Raw genomic sequence first — 20,323 nt, forward strand, 5'->3', positions numbered from 1 at the left:
CTTGGTCAAACTTTTGGTCTCAGTATTGGGCACTTGCGGCTGCCACAGGTGGAGGGTGGGGTAGGGGGTAGGTCCATAAAGCATCTAGACTCTAATTGTTTTCCTTCAAATTTTGATAATCATAGCCAAATTTTATTTGTGCTTATAAAGTAAAGATCCATGAGAAAGACAAGTAGTTGCTAGTGGGAGAAGTGGAGAGACACCCCAAGAGAAAGCATCTCTGAGTGACTCCTTGGTGGTGTGGGCTCTGTGAAAGTGGATGTCGGGGAAAAGCCAAATGTGATATGAGTAGAGACTGGAAGTACGACCTGAAATTCAGGCAAAAGGAAGTGGCTCAGTTCCAAGCCCACGTGAAATCTGTAAACATCTGCTGGTAAGGGACAAGAGCACCTTGTCAATAAATTTGCTTTAGTTCCTAAGTAACCTTGCAGTATTCAATCATGCATTACAAAGTCCAAGATTCTATTTACATCATGGCTCTTACTGAAAGTGATTTAAGTGAAACTTAAAAAAAAGTTATCTTCTTTCCCCCTTGCCGCCTGCTGGTGCTAATCTTAGGAAAAGGACTTAGATGCATGCTTGGTTATGGTATTTGCCCTTTCTGACTAGATGCTGTTGGGGGCTTCACTCCTTTATTTATTTATTTATTTGTTTGTTTTGTCTTATGGGTCACATTCAGTGATGCTCAGGGTACACTCCAACCTCTATTCTCGGAGATCACTCTGGAAGGCTCAGGGGGCCCTATGGGGAGCTGATATCCAATCCATGTTGACCACATGCAAAGCAAGTGCTCTACCTTATGTACTATTGCACAAGCCCCTTGCGCTGCAGTGACTGTCCATGTCCTCACTAGGGTTCACACTCCAGGCTGTGTTTTTCACATAACTTTTCAATTGAGGTGCTCACCAGGGTCTTACAACACAATTGTGATGCTAGCACTCAACTGGTCTTAGTTTGACTGGAAAGTTGTGATGACATTGGGAACCTCAGGTAGCAGAGCTGCTGGCATCATACTCAGCATAGGTGGCAGTGTCAGGGATTGAACTTGTGACCTCATGCTTGCAAGACAGGTATTAAGTCACAGAACCATCTTTTGGACTCTAAATGTCTGTACTTCCCATTCATGAGTTTAGTAGGATCTTCATAAAGTAATAATAAAAATATTCATGTAATCAGGAATAATTAAAATGTAGCTTAAAGTGTTTTTATGCCCATATTTCTTGAGTTTTACATAGTGGCAGGGCTCAAACTCAGGGTCTTGTACATGCAAAGCATACACTTTGCCACTCACTCACATGTTTCACCCAGACTTGAATTTGGAGTGTGATATTTTTACATAGCAGGCAATATGGCATAAATACCACACAGTACTAGAGATGAAAAAAATATAAAGATTATTTAAGAGAAACCTATTTACTTTGAACTAATAACAGCAGAAATAGGATAATCATAAGCATGTTTATTGTAAACATTCTGTTTACAATAAACATTTGTTTAAAATCTATTTAAGATATACTCCTAATAAATATTAGTTGAAAAATAATTTAGTTGCAAAGGTAAGAATTCTGTGGAAATAACTTTAATATTGGATGGCTAATGGTTCAATAATAATTAAAGAGGTTCAGAAAACAAATCTAGAATAGCAATATTTTGGCCACTAGGGCTCTGGATATGAATTTGAAAATGCTAGTATTTTCAGGGTGTTTGCCTTGCACACAGCCAGCCCAGCCGAGCCGGGTTCGATTCCTCCGCCACTCTCGGAGAGCCAGGCAAGCTACCGAGAATATCTCGCCCACACGGCAAAGCCTGGCAAGCTACCCCTGACGTATTCAATATGCCAAACACAGTAACAATAAGTCTCAAAATGGAGATGTTACTGGGTCTGCTCGAGCAAATAGATGAACAACGGGAAGACAGACAGACTGACAGACAGAGGTTAGCAAATTTTCTGATGGATTTAAATTTTTTTTTTTTAAAAAATGGGTTTTGCACTGAATTAAGGATCTCTTTTTTTGTGTTGAGATATCCTTTCTCTCTGGAGGTAAATACCCAATTCAGTTTTTAGTGATTGGAATGGAAAAGGAAAGTGAATCAGTAAAGATTGGATTCAAACATTCTAATTCCTGAAAACCAGTATGCATGATTTTTCAAAGAAAGAGAGACAATTCTTGATTGCTATCTTATTGGAACCAAATTTATCCTAGAAGTGAAAAAGGATTATCTAATTTAATTTAATTTATTATTCTTATTACTCTTATTTGGTTCCGGTGTCACACCTGGCTCTTCTCAGGTCTGACTCCAGGCTCGTGTTCAAGCAACACTCCTGGCAGTGCTAGAGGGATCATATGTGGTGCCAGAGGTAAAACCCAGATCAGCCAGGTACAAGGCAAGCAACCTACCTACTGTACTATCTCTCCAGCCTCTGCACATCTCTTTTATATAAGATTTCCACAAAATCCCATCACTTTGCTGCCCAGTCTATGATGCTTCTCTGTTTTTTTTTCCCTGACAAATTTATAGCCATAAGTTTATGTCCGATTTTATTACTTACCTGAGTCTCTGCTATCATATTTTCATCAGGTTTTAGGTGAACAGTGAAGGCCTCTCTCATCTCTCTTATCCCATCGAAAAGTATTTCAATTTCAACAAAATGCTGGGTATCTCCCTCCTTAAACTCGATTTCTACAAATGCAAAATCACAACTTGAAGTGTTTCTTATATGGATGTAAAAAGTTTCTACTGTTCTTACAGTGAAACACAATTAGAGAGAGACAGAAAGAGACAGAGACAGAGACAGAGGAGAAAGGGGAATAGGAAGAAGAGGAAGTTGCTTTCATTACTCTCATGAAAGTAAGTGGTTCAAAATTCTGAAGAAGAATGGATGAAAGACCTCCATAATGGGCTTCTGAGGCTTCAAGTAATTCACGTCTCTATGACTGGTTTTATTTTCACTGCCCATCATTAACAAAAAATTTCCAGTTAGAAGTTTTGGATTGTTGACAGTTTATAAACAAAAAATAGACTATTTTCTTGAGGACATGGTTATTTCCAGTGCAATGGAATATTCTAGGAAAGTCTTTCTTAAACATATGATTACGATAATGAAGATGAAACCCATCAAAAGCTACAGTTGGTTCAACAGGGGCAGCCATCTGGCACAGTTACTAAAAATTTCTCTGAGTCCTAACGCATAAGCACTGTAAGTCAAGAAGGAAAACCAGAAATAAAGTCCGTTGACTTCTCTGAAGACTAATTTGAAGGAGTTCATTTATTTTTACTTCAGTTGGCATTTTCCTTTCTCTCAGAGGTGCGGGCATTCAAACAGTGCCAGTAGAAACCCTGCAGCTAGAGAGAAGCCCCTTCGTACCTTCTGACACAGGGTGGTAGTCTTCTCCTGAGGTGGCCGAGCCATCCTTGGTGTGCACTCGCACAACAGAAACCTTTGAGGTGTCGCCTTGTCGAATCACTGGAATTCTTATAACCACTGACTGTCCAGCTTCTTTGGGTTCACTGACACTAAATTTGGTCTCTCCAAATTTAATAATTGTTCCTGAAATGGTAGGAAATGTGGATGAATTGAATTGGAAGAGAAACACTTTTACTTCTTTCTCTTTTTTTGTTTTTATTTTCAGGCTACTCCTGATGGTACTCAGTATTTTTTCAGTATTTGTTTATCCCTGACTCTGACTCGGTGCAGAGGATCACCTCTAGTGGTGCTTGGAGGATCTTATGGGGTGCTCGGGATTGAACCTGGTTGACTGAATGCAAGACAAGTGCCTTTCCTATTTGTTCTATCTATTGCTCCAGCCATTTTACTCCAAATCTGAAGCTTCTTTCCAAAGTGGACGGCGTTAATTCTTATTTCTGTATACTCCTGATTTCTTCCTTTCTTTTTCCTTTACTTAAAAACCATGGTTTAGTAAATTTTTCACAATACAGTTGTTACAGGCTTTTAATGTTTCAGACACCAATCCCACCACCTGAGTGCACTTTTTCCAACATTGTTTCCATTTTCCCAACCAACCCCAAGCCTGAGCTCTTAGCAAGCACAAAATTTGTTTTATAATGCTTGTTACAACTAAATGGCTAAAGGGATCTAAAAAAATTAAAACAAAAACAAAAAACACTATCCTCCCGTTGTTTATCCATTTGCTCCAGCGGGCCCAGTAACGTCTCCATTGTGAGATTTCTTGTTACTGTGTTTGGCATATTGAATACTCTCGGTAGCTTGCCAGGCTTTCCAAGAGGGGCGGAGGAATCGAACCCGGCTCAGCCGGGCTGGCTGCGTGCAAGGCAAACGCCCTACCGCTGTGCCCCCCCCCCAAAAAAAAATTATCCAGTAAAAAAAATTTGAGAAAGCTGTTATGTCTCTATACGTTCCTGATTTCTGGTTTCTTACCCAATATCATGAGTGAGCGTATTAAGAGAAACTGAACAATTGTGGCCCATCTCCATCCTCTCTGGGCTCTTTCTATGTGCTGTAAATATTGTAGAAGCAGCCCACTGAGAGGGGGAAGGGAGAAATGAAACTGTTTTTCAGCACCAACCTATTCCCAAATATAAACCATAGCCTCCAGCACCAACTTTGAAATGGTTTATTTCATTCTCCATCTAAGTTAGTCTTTTCCCTAGTTTCAATCATCATTAAGGCCCGGTTAGAAAGAGGATTAATTTCTGAACCACCTTAACTTTTAGCATAGGTGGATTCAGTTCCCAGTGGAAGGTTGTGCATAAGAAATGACTGTGAATTCTTACTGTCAGCATCATCTCGTATCCTTATCAGAGTTTCATTTTGTTCACCAACCGCAGCCCCAAAAGGAGAGTTGCTTTGTGGGGTGCCAAGAACCAGACGGAGCTCTTCCTCTTCCTCATACAGTACATCATTCATCAATTCAAGTATACAAGGCTTTTCTGTCTCACCTGCACCAATAATAATGACAGCAGGTGAATCCCAGCCCACAGCTCCAAACAAGAGCACAGACCCGTAAACCGAACATGAACACCACAAGGGCAGAGACGCCCCTCCTTGATCAATTAGTAGTGCAAAGGACATTGAAAAGCCTTGGGTGAATAATGCTGAGGGAATGACTACATGCAATAGCATATTAAATGACAAGATGCTAATTGTATAGGAAAAAATAGTTTAAATGAGGTTAACTGTACAGGGAATTTCCTGAACGTTTGTCTTTAAATTCTTTTTTTATCATTTTAGAGAGCAAGATCAATTGTCAATTTTGTTTACGACTTTCTAGCAATCTTGTACATGTTGGTCATTATTTGATCACAGTGCTAATTTCTGGTGCAATACCTGGATCAGAGTGATTATACATTTTAAGGCTCTGGAAACACAGTATGACATCAATTGCCTTTCGTTCCTACTCATTTGAATATCAAGCAAATCCCAACACTGTGAAATGTATACACACATTCTATATTCTATATTCATTGAGTAAGACTTGAATGAACAATATACCCCAAAGCTGTAAACTAATCATTAAACTTACACTAAAAGCAAAAGGGGATTTATTCAACTACTTCATTAATCTATGTCACCTTATTATCATTCAGTCCACAAGAAGTTATCATAAGCTTGTTGAAATCAAGAATTTGTATTTATCTGATACATATCTATATCTATATGTATTATCTTTATCTATATCTTCCTCAAACCTTGGCTTCTTCAAATTCCAAATACAATTTTCAAGCTACAGCTTACCAGGGAGAAAGGTGATAACAGAGAGGTCTGTGTTTGGGCGCTCTTCAAAGTCCATCATTACTTGGGCAGATCCCTGTCGTGTGTAGCATCTCACTGAAGATCTGTAGTAGATATCTCCACTCCTGTGGATCATTGCAACTATTTGTCCATCATTTTCATTGCCAGTATATACTCGTTCTTTGAACTGCATCTTAGGCACTGCAAAAACAAACATAGCGATCAAAATGAACATATATTTGGTTTGTTTAAAAAAAGTGGAACACCAGAAAACAGATCAATAAGACAGAAGTAAGGATTGGATCCCAGTATTCGTTCAGCCTTGTCAAAGTTTTGACCTAGAGCAAATCACTTAAGTCTGTTTTGATTTCTTTAGTTTTGAAATTTTGCTGTATTTGAAGTAGGATACCAAAAACATGGTAAAAACTGACTTTGAAAGAAAGAAATTTCCCACAAAAGCAAACTATCATAATGCCAATAGAATTTGTATCTATGCAATAACAGGGAAAGAAAGTTCCTGACACTCTGATGCTGGTCGTGGTAAACTAACATTGTAAGGAGAAAGAAATAATTTGAAAATTGAAGCAAATCATTTTAGCAAAAATTCAAAATAAAACAAACTGGAAATTTTGAGATAACTGTATTTAAATAAGATACTTAATGATATTTTAAAGAATTCATTGATATAATAAAAATAGTATGTGTGTAATTATTCAGATCATCTTGAAAAATTTGATGATGGTAGGTTGTTTGTGTATATATTAATTTGTAGGTGACACCTATGCTAGGTGAATTAGATACAGGCCTCATTGAAAACAGGTAGGTGCATCCAAGTAACATAAAGATCATCATGCTCGAAGATTATTAGGAATTTCCCTGTACTAATGAACCCAGTATTTTGCCACATGTCCAGTGACTGACTATCTCAAACAAAGTTTTTGGCATCTTATTAGAGAAATTTCCAGTGTCTGACTGTAAGAAGGTGAAAGAAAGTGTCATGTGGCAACTCAGAAACAGTTCGCCGGCACTCAAGTCTTTGCAATCCTGTGTGAAGCTCCAGACCTGTACAAGGAAATTAGTAGAAGAAATCAACTGAAAGATGTGAGAATTGATGAAAATCTCACTGTGTGTGAGAGAGAGAGAGAAGGAGAGAGAGAGAGAGAGAGACAGACAGACAGACAGAGACAGAGAGAGAAAGAGAGAAACAGAGAGTAAGGAAGTTATGTTAGTTAAGCATGGTTATACAACCTTTCCAAATCCACAGGTTGAAGTCCTAACATTTTAGTACTTGAAAGAAAGATACTTTATTTAGAGACAGGGGGCCAGATGGCACAAGGATCTTTCCTTGCATGTAGTTGACATCATATGGTCATATGGTATCCTGAGCACTTCCAAGGATCACTCCTGAGCACAGAGCCAAGAATAATCAACTCCTGAATGCTGTGCAGTGTGGCCCAAACCACACTACCCCCTAAAAATTAAAGACAAACTTTTTATAGAGGCAATCAAATAAAAATCTTTAGATTCAACACTATGTCTTCATAAAAAGGGAGAATTTTGGCCATGGAGATAAATAGAAAAGATGATGTAGAAAAACATGGGGAGAAAATGAATTCTAATGGCAATAACAGAGAGATGGAATAGAGGATCCCCCACAGCTCATGGAAGGAAACACTCAACAGGCAACTCATTAAACGCCTAGCTTCTAGAACTGTGAGACAAAATGTGTCTGAATCTGTAGTGCTTTGTGATAGGAATCTTAACAAATGTATTCTAAACATTGAATTAACATGTGTATATTTAATTAACATTTGTAGAGACCCTGACCTCTAATTCTGCTTATCATTGTGAAGGAACGGAATACTCACAATCAGAGACAGAGTCCTTTATGAACACCGTGGCTTTGCTGGGTTCGCCCAGGGCAGCGCTCATTGGCATACGAAGCACCAGTTCGAATTTCTCAATTCCCTCCAGCACTGGCTGTCCAAGATCATCCAGAATGATAACACGAACAGTCTGCATGTTGACTCCAGGAGCAAAATCTAAATTACGACTGATTCCCACATAGTCTGTTCCAGCTATGGCAATAACCAAAGAATCATTTAGTTGGGGACTGGCTATATTGAAACTAAATTATGAAAAGTAAACGATGTATATTTACATTGGTTTAAAAACATAGACCAGGACAGCTTGACAGAAAAGTATCTTTAATGAAATGTAAAATTTATTGATTATTGCTATGATGGGTTTTAAATTTTGTTTGACATACATCCAACGAATTATTTCACTTTTCATTCTTTCAGATTTTTGTAATTTCTCCAATTTTATTTTTGATTTCTCAAATGGTGCTAATAAAAAATAGGTCTCAAATAATGAACATTCTGGAGCCAGAATGATAGTACAGTGGGCAGGGTGTTTGCCTCGCCTGTGGCTAATCCAGGTTTGATCCCAAGCACCCCACATGATTTCCCAAGTTCCCCAAGAGTGTCTCCCGAGTGCAGAGCAAGTAATAAGTCCTGAGCACCACCATCATGACCCAAAAACAGAAAAAGAAAATTCCAATCATCAATATGACAATTATAATTGTATGGCAAAATATACATATGGAGAATTTTAAACATTAGTGAACTATATTATTTTCAGAAAAGACTACAGAATATCCTATTTGGTTATATCATTGGTTGCCTGCTGGTTCCAGCAACATGTTTCAGATTGAAGCTTGTCCTACATGCTCTGCCCACTCTTTTTGCAAAGAAAGCAACCCATTATTTTCAAACACAAATTTATTTTTTGGTTTACTATTGATTAGACTAGGGGAACCAACCTAGTGTTCCCTGCCAGTTCTGTCTAAGGGTAGCCCAAAGGTAGTCCAAAACTGAAGTACTATAGATCTTTAGGTATTTTACCTGTGAAATCTGGGTTTGAGGGACAATCAGTCATTATCATTGCTTCATTATTTTGGTTTCTTGTCTATCTTTTTAGCTCTCCATTAACTTATCATTATGCAACTATGGGTGACCTGTCTTTCATTCATTTAAAATTTAATTAAAGCATCTATGTGTTTTTTTTCTCAATTCCCTCCAGCACTGGGTGTCCGACATTCTCACCCTCTGCTTCTCTGCATTATTTTTCTTCTCTCTCTCCCCCTGCATTAAATTTTTCTCATAACAATGAATAAATTTGGCTAGACAAATGCTTACTGGACATCTACTATGATGTATTGGTCCAACTACATTCTAAATTTTCAGCTATTGGCGACTTTTTTTTTTTTTTTTGCTTTTTGGATCACATCCGGCGATGCACAGGGGTTACTCCTGGCTCTGCACTCATGAGTTACTCCTGGAAGTACTCAGGGGACCATATGGGATGCTGGGAATCGAACCTGGGTTGGCCGAGTGCAAGGCAAACATGCTACCCGCTGTGATATCTCTCCAAGCCCCTATTGGTGACTTTTAAAATGCTTTGGATCCTTGCTTTGTGTGATGAATGTATGGTGTGTATATGAAGAATGCACATGCATGTGCATGCATGTGTGTTCATGAAAGAAAGTTTGTAATTCAGAAAATAAATGGGCATTTTCTAGTTCTATATTTTTCCTAAACTTTAGGAAAATTTGTTTTAGAGACTTCCAGAGTAAAAGGCAGGGATATACCAATTAGGACAGATTCTACAAAGAAGCCTGCAGAAAACTCTTTGGATTTGAAAAATATTTATCGGGGAAAATGGATAAAATGAAGCACAGAGAAGGTAGGATGAGCACCTGTATTCAATGTCAATAGCTTTCTGTGAGAGTGACTAGCATAATTATTTCATATAACTGTCATTCAGTTCAATGATGTTCAAAGAAGGATTGACCGTGTTCAGAGAACCAATTCATTCACATCTAGGCACTAGGACAGAGTTCCTCACTAGGTAGTTTAGCCTGTGATTTGTGCCTTGAAAGGCATTTTCATTGCAAGAAATAGGGTCTAGATTAATTTTATTTATTTATTTAGAAGAGGTAGGGGCCACACCCAGTGATGCTCAGTGAAAACTCCTTGGCTGTGCCCTGAGGACTATATAAAATGACAAGATTGAACCCAAATCAGCGGTATGCAAGGCAAGTGCCCTAGCCCACTGTATAATTGATTCAGTCCCCAGGGTCTAGATTCTTCTTTTTTTAAAATTTTTTATTAGTGAAACTCCATATGGTACAGTTGTTGACCTTACAAATTTTTGTGCTTGGGTTTCAGTTAAACAATGATTGAGTACCCATTTCTCCACCAGTGCCCATTCCCCACCTCCAATGCTCCCAGAACCCCTCCCACCCCCATCTCCCCCATCCCACCCCACTCCTGTGGCAGGGCATTCACTTTTGTTCTCTCTCTCCTTTTGGGTGCTGTGGTTTGCAAAAGAGGCATTGAGTGGCTATCATGTTCAGTCTATAGTCTATTTTCAGCATGCATCTCTCATCCTGGGAGGATCCTTCCAACACCCTTTACTTGGTGCTCCCCTCTCTATCTGAGCTGCCACTCCCTCAGCATGTGCGGCTGGCCTCCAAACCATGGAGTGAACTTCCTGGTACTTATCTTGGCTACTCTTGGGTGTTAGTCTCCCTATTTGTTACTTTATATTCCCCAGATGAATGCACTCTTTCTATGTCTGTCCCTCTCTTTCTGACTCATTTCGCTTAGCATGATATTTTCCATGTAGTACCACTTGTATGTAAATTTCATGACTTCATCTTTTCTAACAGCTGCATAGTACTCCATTGTGTAGATGTATCAAAGTTTCTTTAACCAGTCATCTGTTCTCAGGCACTTGGGTTTTTTCCAGAGTTTGGCTACTGTGAATAGTGCAGCAATGAACATAGAAGTGCAAATGTCATTTCGACTGTACTTTTTTACCTCACTGGGATATATTCCCAGGAGTGGTATTGCTGCGTCAAATGGGAGCTCAATTTCTAATTTTTTGAGAATCGTCCATACTGTTTTTCAAAAGGGCTGAACCAGTTGGCATTCCCACCAGCAGCGAAGGAGAGTCTCTTTCTTGCCACATCCACGCCAACACCAGTTGCTTTTATTCTTTTCGATGTGGGCCAGTGTCTGTGGTGTGAGATGATATTATATTGTTTTTTTTTTTTTTTTGCTTTTTAGGTCACACCCAGCGATGCTCAGGGGTTATTCCTGGCTCTGCACTCAGGAATTACTCCTGGCGGTGCTTGGGGGAACCATATGGGATGCCGGGGATCGAACCCAGGTCCAGCCGCGTCCAAGGCAAATGCCCTACCCACTGTGCTATCACTCCGGCCCCTTGTATTGTTGTTTTGATCCGCATCTCCGTGATGATTAGTATTGTAGAGCATTTTCTCATGTGCCTTTTAACCATTCGGATTTCTTCTTTGGGAAAGTTTCTGTTCATCACCCCATTTTTTGATGTAGTTAGATGTTTTCTTCTTGTAGAGTTCAACCAGTGCTTTGTATGTCCTTGATATGGGTCTGATTCTTATTTTGGAACAAAATATGGTCTAAATTTCCTATTTGATATTAACTATTTTGAGGGGGGAAAAACCCTATTTAAGCAGAGTGCTTTGTGGGAGTGAAATGCAGCATGCCGTGAGGACAGAGGCGGGAGGGATGGCTCACCTTCGGCAGAGGGTGGCTCGGTTTTCCGGGATCTCACCATGACGCTGGCAGCGCGGGACAGGTCGGTGCCAGTTCTCCAGACCTGCACTTCCACGTAGCCTGCGCTCTCATCCACCGCGTACTCCACATCTCCAAAGTAAAAGATAGGTTCTGTGAAAAAGAGCAAAGCAAAAATGTACCTTTTAGTACCTGTATTGCAAACCATCAAATCATAAAGGGGGAGGGGGAAAGAGAGACAGAGACAGAGAGACAGAATTAAGAGAGACAGAGAGACAGAGACAGAGAGAGTGTGTAGAGGGGATAGTGGCAGAAGGGAAACTGGAGGCCTTGGTGTTGGGAAACATGCACTGGTGTCTGGATGGGTGTCGGAACATTGTAAGACTGAAACCCAATCATGAATAATTTGTAACTGTGTATCATGGTGAATCAAAAACAATAACATTAAAAATAAGTACTGACTGATTTCAGAGGAGAGTTAACATTTCTAGCTTCATTTTAAGTCATTTTTAGTCATCCCTTTGTAGCAAGCTATCATCTCTTTAATCTGTAGATTCACCAAATTTTCAGGTTAAAACATCTCCTTTGAAAAAACCAATATACTTATGGAAAAGAAACCAGTTCTCATCACGTGATGTCAGAATTACATTGCCATTTGTATGTGGGGTTTATTAAATGTCTTGAAATGAATTTTTGAGAAGTTTAGTCGATAAAAATACAATCAAAATGAAAATGAAGCAAAACCACAGAAGACTGAACATTATGAGTTTGACTTTAAGATCTAGATTCTTATTTCTGTATGAAATAGGTTCTAAATTTTGTCTACCCAATAATAACTACTATTCATTTTATTATCTTTAAAGTAAGTCTTCATCCTTGAGAATATTTTTATAATGACACCTTCCTGACCATTCTATATGCTGTTAACTAGAAGTTTTGTTATGAGCACTGGAATAGGACTGATTGGTGTGGCTAGACTGACGATGCATGATTCCATTTCTGGAAACTTCATGGAAACCAGAATATCACTGAGGGTTACCTTCAGGCTGTGGAAATGCCCTAGAGCAATGGAAAGTTTCCAGTAGAGAAATCACCATATAAATAGTAGTTTACAAGAACAAGAGCCCCTGATCAGTGCTGGTGAGCACCTGTACAAATCCATTAATACTGAAACATTACAGGACATTATAGTAAAAGTATGTAGAGGTATATAGGGTATATGCTTTATCCAGTGTGAGTTTGTTTTATGAGCAACCACTAACAAAGATTACATTGAGTACATAACCATAAAAAGTCAAATGGGCCCTTAACTTGAGACATCATAGTCAGGCATCTGTGTCTGATTTTATAAGACTTAAAAGGACTGAGTCTCTAAAGTCATGCCTTTCACGTGAATGCCCCTTAAGACACAGGCCACTAAAGAGATGATGGCTATGCTTCAGAATATCTAATTCAGTCTTCACAATACAAAAATCAAGCAAAAAATGATCAGAGCCCATAATTCCAGCTTGTGTACTGCGCAAATTGAGTAAGAATTCTTTATTTTCCTGCTTAAATAAATTACCATTATTTAAGCTAGAAATTGTGTTTATTTGTGTGTATTATATCATTTTTTATGGAAGGCATAATAAAAATACATAGCCCACCTGAATTCTTCAATAATAAAAACCTCCAACCTTGGAGATTTTGTTTGAATATTTCATTTCACAGAGAAATAAATCAATCTGTAGCAAACATACTTAACCTCCTCCTCCTCCTTTCACCAGGGATGGCACCAGAGAACCTGAGTATATGTATACAGATGAAGGTGTTATCTTACAAACCTCAGTGAAGGCAAACCTCAGAGACAAACCAATAAATTCCTTACATTTCTCATGCTTAATCAGAGGGCAAAGGTAAAGACAGAGCCCTGAACATAAGTCCTTTAGTCAGATGTCTCAATCAGACACACCTGTATCACTGTCTTCCCCTTGTTCATCAATTTACTCAAGTGGGCACTAGTAAGGTCTCCATTGTGAGATTTGTTGTTACTGTGTTTGGCATATCGAATACGTCACGGGTAGCTTGCCAGGCTTTGCCATGCAGGCAGGAGATACTCTCGGTAGCTTTCCGGGCTCTTTGAGAGGGGTGGAGGAATCAAACCCGGGTAGGCCCAACACCCTACCCTCTGTGCTATCGCTCTAGCCTGACACACCTGTACATTTTTAAATATTTTTATTTTTCACATTGTTATTGTAATGAATTGGCCATTGGCATCCAACAAAAATCTAAGTCTTTTCACATCTCTGGTAAATCACATTATCTTACAAATGAGATTTCTGAGTTACAGGAGAAAGCTGTGAAATAAATAAAGGGAAGACCATGGAAGACCTCCTAGTTACTAATACTGCCTGTCTCATGTCCTAAGTCTTCATGATTGCATACGAAGTGGAACAGAATAAAATATGTGGGTGCACAGAACTGTTAAACACCAGACTATACATTAGAGACAAATAGCATTCTCTGTATATGCTCAGACCCATTCCAGCAACTGAATTGCAAGTTGTATATAGATGTATATAAGTATGAATTTTATGTAGTTTTACCCTGAAAATTTTTATCCAAGCTGTCATTTAGAAAAAAAGAGTAATGAGAATAGTCACTATGCATAGAACACATTATGCATGTGTCATATACTTGTGCTGTGTGTGTGTGAGAGAGAGAGAGAGACAGACAGACAGAGACAGAGACAGATAGAGAAAAGAAAGAGACAGAAAGAGAAAGAAAAGAGAGAGAGGAGAACATGGGCCTTATAGAAATGTTATAATTGAGCAATAGAAATTGTGCACACAATTCCACCTTATTGACAATTACGTAGTATATTGCTAACTTCAGTGCAAAGAAGAAAAGAGGAGAAAGGATTTCAATTCTAAATATCTTCATTTTTCTATAGTACCAAATAGAAAGTGTTGTGAAATAGATTTGTTTCCTTTAAACTTTTGAAAATCAGAAAATTTAAGTTATCTATGTGCCTTAGCTTCCCTCAAGATGATTGCAAAGTGGAACTGCCAATCAATTACGATCACTGTGGTTAAAGAGTAAAGGATTTAGCATTTTGAGATTTAAACACAATTCAAAAAACCTTTTCGTAAGCAATGTTCTGGGAGCCTGCCTCTGCTCACTTGATAATTCAATGTTCAGAGCCAGAGGTATTGCTCCGTCAGATCAGTTCGTGCTCGGTCAGTCAGCACCACATTGGGTTGGAAGCATGTAGAACTGGGAGTCTAATTCAGAACCTTGAGCATATGCTTGCCTGTCCTTGCAGCTGTTTCCTCAGCCTCTGGAGCTGTTTCGTTTCTGTTTTGTGCCACAGCTAGCGGCAATCAGGGCTTATTCCTGACTTTGAGCTCAGGAATCATTCCTGGCAGGGCTTTGGGGACTATACGGAATGCCGGGGTCCCAAAATGACCACATGCAAGGCAAACATTCTGCTTGCTGTACTATCTCTCTGGCCTCTAGTTTTATTTTTTAAAACTAGAAAAAAATTTCTCTTAACTGCTTCGTTCCTCTCTTCCTCTTCCCTCCCCTCTCTCTCCTCTGTCCTTAGTTCCCTATGAACTGAATTAAGAGATGGTTAAGCATTAGTACCACAATATCTTTACAGAAGAGTTCACTGAGAATTGTGAAAAATAACTAGTTATTTTAATTTATCAATACCTTTTTTTAAAAAAAGCTAAAAAATTAAATGTTCATTATAATCGTTATGGGCTGGAGCGATAGTACAGCAGTAGTTTGCCTTGCGTGCAGCCAGCCCGGCCAAGCCGGGTTCGATTCCTCTGCCCCTCTCGGAGAGCCCAGCAAGCTACCGAGAGTATCTCACCCACATGGCAAACCTTGGCAAGCTCCCTGTGACCTATTCGATATGCCAAACACAGTAACAACAAGTCTCAAAATGGAGACGCTACTGGGCCTGCTCGAACAAATCAATGAACAAAGGAAGACAGTGTTTGTTTGTTTGTTTTATAATGGTTATATTTGGTTAGACTCATATAACATGAGGGAGTTAAAAATCCTTCAAGCTGTAAATAAATAGTTCAGTTATAACTCAAGACAAATGGCAAAATATTCCTGGAACACTTCAATGAGTATCATAAGTGAATAGACACAAAGCTGAAAGAAGACTGTCAATAATTTAAGGGTACTTCAGTAAATCTAAAATCATTACTTCTTCTGGCAAATTGGTTATATTTTAGCTCACCTCTCTTTGGAAACATTTTTATTTTTTTGGGGAGCTGGGTTCCTTTCCAAAGTTAAATATAGATCTTTTTTCAATTAGTTTTGGGAACACTCAGATACAACTCAAAGTAAGTTAGAAAAATGCCTATTTTTAAGCTTCTAATCAGACCCTAAATCCACAGTATGCCTTGTAAGTTCACATTCCTTATGGAGAAGACAGGATGGCTGGATATTATTACCTGGAATGAAAGAATGATCAAATAAAGCCTGGCACCCATCAGCCTGTCCACTTACATAATACTATAAACAGTCCGTCCACTACTCAGAAAAATTACAGAATCTATGTTAGAGAATGTATGTTTATTCTCTCTGCAGATGAAAGGTCCTGCTATCCAAACAGCATGCAAGTCTTGCAAAGAGGCTTTAAATTAGCCTCATGAAATAGTGTGAAATTCAGTAGGGGAGCCAAACTCTATTCTGGTCTTCTCTGGTGTTATGTGTTTAGTCAGGACATAGATCAAGGCATGCACTACAAAAGAGTCAATTTGAGCTCATTAAATGTTAATATGCTTTTCAAGTTTGGGAATACTTCTACTCCAGCAGCAGAGATAGGATCACATCTATTTCCTACCATCTTCTTCATTGATGAAGAGGCTTTGCAAGCCACGTAAAACACACCTGCAGGAAAGACAAAGGGGAAATAATTTAAGCTCCCCACCCCCTAGCTCCCACTCCACATGGAAAAAGTGAAGTTTTTCTCTTGGCCAAGTCTGCGGTGTCTAGATTGATGTTTACAATTGCATTGTGTCTCAGGAGATGAAAGGAAGAGGTGCCAGTAGTAATTGCTATCTGGAGCCAGAGCTTATTTACTCACGTGTATGTGGTCCATCAGTCAACCCGGCTTTGTAGCACTAACTAATGGGAGTGCTTAGAACAGAATGAAATAAAAGCTTTTAGGCTGTCTTTGGGTTCAGTGCTGAAAATAGTATAAAGGAATCTCCCCCTTTGTATTTTTTCCAGCTCAGGTCTCTTTCCTGAGTTCTGGGGGTTTGACTGACTCAACTGGGTGCCATGAGCACCTCAGGTTTAATTGCTCCCACTGTGCGTCATGATCCCCACTCCCAAACAGTCTGATTTTTCTGTCTTGCTGCCTCACTAGCTCTTTATTGTTTCTCAACAGTCACTTCACCAGTCTGTTAACGAATGAGCCATCACCACCCCCATCCAAAGCGAATTGCATCGCTGGAATCTCACTGAAAACCATTCAGTACTTTTTCTTCTGCTTAAAATTTCTCACAAACTCTTTAACATGTAGACAAGACATGAAAACATCTGGTCTCAGTTTGCCTTTTTAAAAAATTTATTTTATTTTATTTTTAATTTTTATTAGTGAAACACCATGAGGTACAGTTGTAGACCTACAAATTTTTGTGCTTGGGTTTCAGTTATACAATGATCGAGTACCCATCCTTCCACCAGTGCCCATTCTCCACCACCACTAATCCCAGTATCCCTCCCATCCCCCATCCCCCCAACCCCACCCTGCCTCTGTGGCAGGGCAATAGTTTGCCTTTTAAACCTCAGGCTCTGGGGGTTAGAGAGACAGTACAGGGGTTAAGGTCTTTGCCTTGAATGCAGTTGACCTTGGTTAGCTTGATCCCCAATGCCACATACGGTGTTCCAGCATTGCCAGCGGTTATACCTGAGCACAGAGCCAGGAGTAGCCCTGGAGCATTGCCGAGTGTATCCCTCATTCCCTGAAAGTATTAAACCCCATGTTTAATATTAAGCCTCTATTCTACTCAATAATCTATTGTCTTGAATGTTGAGGAACGAAGCCTCCTCTCTTTACCTGTGACCCTGAACACTCAGTATAGCCAATTCCTGGCCAATATTTCCACTTACCAGTTGTATGAATGAAATATTGAATAAAATATTTGATAGAGAGAAGGAGGAAATATGTTTCTGTGTTGTGTGACTGAGAAGAGAGCATTTAGCATCAGGCAAGGGGACTTAAGTGCCCTCAGAAAGAGAGCCGGGGGCATCTTTGCAATAAAAAGTACTTTGTAGGCAGCTTTTGAACTGCAGGAAGTTCACAGGGGAAAAGGAACTGAGTCACAGAAAGAGAAGAAGCTTCTTTTCCCCTCCCTTTCATCATTACTGTGTTTTGATGGGAGCATATTCTTTTCTATTTTAGCAATTTACCTCCAGGTCTTTCCAAGTTGGAAGACTGGTAGAATCGTGGAAGGAGATGTCAAAATACAGATGCCAGGCCTCACCCCCAATTCTGTGAGTCAGAATTTCCAGTGGGTGCCCCCAGGCACCAAGTGCTTTTGCTTTTTTTTCTTTTTGAATAGACTCTAAGTCTATTTAGGTCCATTTTGAATCACAGCAAAACTGGGCAGAAGGTACAGAGATTTTTCTATAGACCAATGAGGAAAGCACTGAGATTTCCCCCATGTTTGCAGAACATCCATGTTTTCATTTTTTTTTTTTTTTTTGCTTTTTGGGTCACACCCGGCAATGCTCAGGAGTTACTCCTGGCTCATGCACTCAGGAATTACTCCTGGCGGTGCTCAGGGGACCATATGGGATGCTGGGAATTGAACCCGGGTTGGCCATGTTGGCTGCATGCAAGGCAAACGCCCTACCCGTTGTGCTATTGCTCCAGCCCCCATGTTTTCCTTTTTTAATTTTTTGGGGAAAGATTGTGCCACAGCAAGTGGTGCTCAGGGGACCATATATAGTGTCAGGGATCAAACTAGGCTTGTCTGCCTGCTAGGCAAGTGCTTTCATTCCTGGACTAAATTCTCCAAATCAACACCAGAATTTTTTAAGACCTCAACAGTGTCAGTAATCTGCATGTTAAATGAACTCATTCCAATCTGTTAAGCATAATGTTTAGCTGTTTTCTAGACACCTCACTACTTGTTTAAATTCATCCACACAACAAATATTATTATAGTAACACTGTTTTCTAAGATAAGAAAACTGAGGTTAAGAAAGTTTTAAATATTTGTCCAGGTGCAGAGACAATACCGGAGGTAAGATACTTGCATCTCTGTCCAATTCCCTGTACCAATCTCATTCCCTGAGTATCTCCAGGAATCACTTCTAAGAGGATAGCCAGAAATAGCCTCTGGCACCACATGGTATGTCCTCTAGCCCTCCCATCCTGGCTCCCACCAAAAGATTTGTCCAAAGTTATCCATCAGGAAATGGTACCTCGGATTTATACCTGGATAAACAAAGGTTTATCTATGCCCTTAACTAAGATGACAGAGAAGAAAGGATCTCTAATACAATGTCTAAAAACAATATTTTAATGGACGTGCATTTTAGTTGGCTATTTAATATATGGGAATTTATCTATGAAAATAGATGAGATGTAAGCAAGAATACTAGTTTACTCCATTTGTATTCAGGTATAAAAAGCCCGGAATTCATCCAAGGGGGTTGATTAAATCACAATTCATTCATAAAATTAAATATTAAGTTATGAAGTAGTTGTTTTGGGTTTGATTTTTGTGTTTGGTAAAAAGCTAGTCCAGACTTTGACAGCTGTTTAAATAAAAGTGGCTCTGTGATTTTATGCCTGCAGTTTCTATCTTCGTTGTCTACGCACCAACATCTCATTATGATGAAAGAGAAATCGAGAAGTTCTACATGGAGCTAGAGAAGTTCTATAAAGAAGACCACACCTTCTACAAGATCATTGTGGGTGATTTTAATGCCAAGATAGGACCGAGAAGATCAGCTGAAGAACTTCACATCGGGACCCATGGCCTAGAATGGAACGAACAGGGTGAGAGACTGTCAGAATTCATCATGTCGACCAAGACCATCCATGGTAACTCACAGTTCCAGAAGGCAGAATCTAAACGATGGACATGGGAGTCTCCCGGTGGACGATTCCACAACGAAATAGACCACATCATATTCAATCGACGGTTTTGCCTGACTGATGTCGCTGTTGTCCCAAAATTTCGAACGGGATCCGACCACCGTCTCCTTCGTGCAAAATTCTACTTCACAGAGCGGGGAGAAAGGGCTGCAAAGTTCAAAAAGATAACTCCCAGAATGACCACCAACTGGGAACTCTTTGGTACTATTGCGGCAACATGGGAAGATGCCATTGTTGACAACATTGACGAGGAATACGATCGACTGGTTCAGCACCTCCATGAATGTGCGAGGAACGCCAAGAGAGAGATAGCCACAAAAAGTCGCCTATCTTCGAAAACTCTTGAGCTAATTCGCCAGCGTGGTTTGGCGCATGCCTCAGGCAACCGCAAGCTAACGTCCGAGCTTGCAAAGCAATGCAGAGATGCGATCAAGGAAGACCTCAAAGAGAGAAGAGCAGAAGTACTGGTAGATGCGGCAGAAGCCGGGAAAAGTATTCGTAAGGCCCGCCTGTCCTTCGCCAACTATAAGAGCAAGATGACTGCCCTCCGACGTCCTGATGGATCCATCACATCCTCCAGAACGGCAATGGAGAAGATTATCCATGACTTCTACTCAAATCTCTTCGATAGCCATGTCCACTTGCCAACATACCAAATTCCACAGGATGGGTATGTTGTTCCCAACGTTCTCCCCTCCGAAATCCAACACGCCATTTTGTTGGTAAAGAAACAAACAGCACCCGGCCCAGACAAGGTCAGACCTGAACACCTGAAGAACCTGCCGTCAGTACTCATCAATACACTGGCTCGGCTCTTCACTCGCTACCTGTCTGAATGCAAGGTTCCGTCCCAATGGAAAACCAGCAGGA

The 20,323-nt window shown here is 39.8% G+C and overlaps 1 protein-coding gene across 1 annotated transcript in view; it reads right to left on the reverse strand.

Annotated features, from left to right (window-relative positions):
- The window catches only part of FREM2 (FRAS1 related extracellular matrix 2), a 204,181-nt gene that overhangs the window by 29,441 nt on the left and 154,417 nt on the right, over window positions 1-20,323 (reverse strand). Inside the window, exons 7-12 of the mRNA XM_056126254.1 lie at window positions 11,338-11,487; window positions 7,582-7,791; window positions 5,717-5,914; window positions 4,756-4,920; window positions 3,368-3,550; window positions 2,552-2,682 (exon numbers count right to left, since the gene is read on the reverse strand). Of these exons, the coding sequence (XP_055982229.1) occupies window positions 2,552-2,682; window positions 3,368-3,550; window positions 4,756-4,920; window positions 5,717-5,914; window positions 7,582-7,791; window positions 11,338-11,487 (1,037 nt within the window). The remainder of the gene's footprint in view (window positions 1-2,551; window positions 2,683-3,367; window positions 3,551-4,755; window positions 4,921-5,716; window positions 5,915-7,581; window positions 7,792-11,337; window positions 11,488-20,323) is intronic.

Source organism: Sorex fumeus, unplaced genomic scaffold (assembly GCF_029834395.1).
Source record: "Sorex fumeus unplaced genomic scaffold, SorFum_2.1 ptg000061l, whole genome shotgun sequence".
In the NCBI taxonomy this organism is placed as follows: Eukaryota; Metazoa; Chordata; class Mammalia; order Eulipotyphla; family Soricidae; genus Sorex; species Sorex fumeus.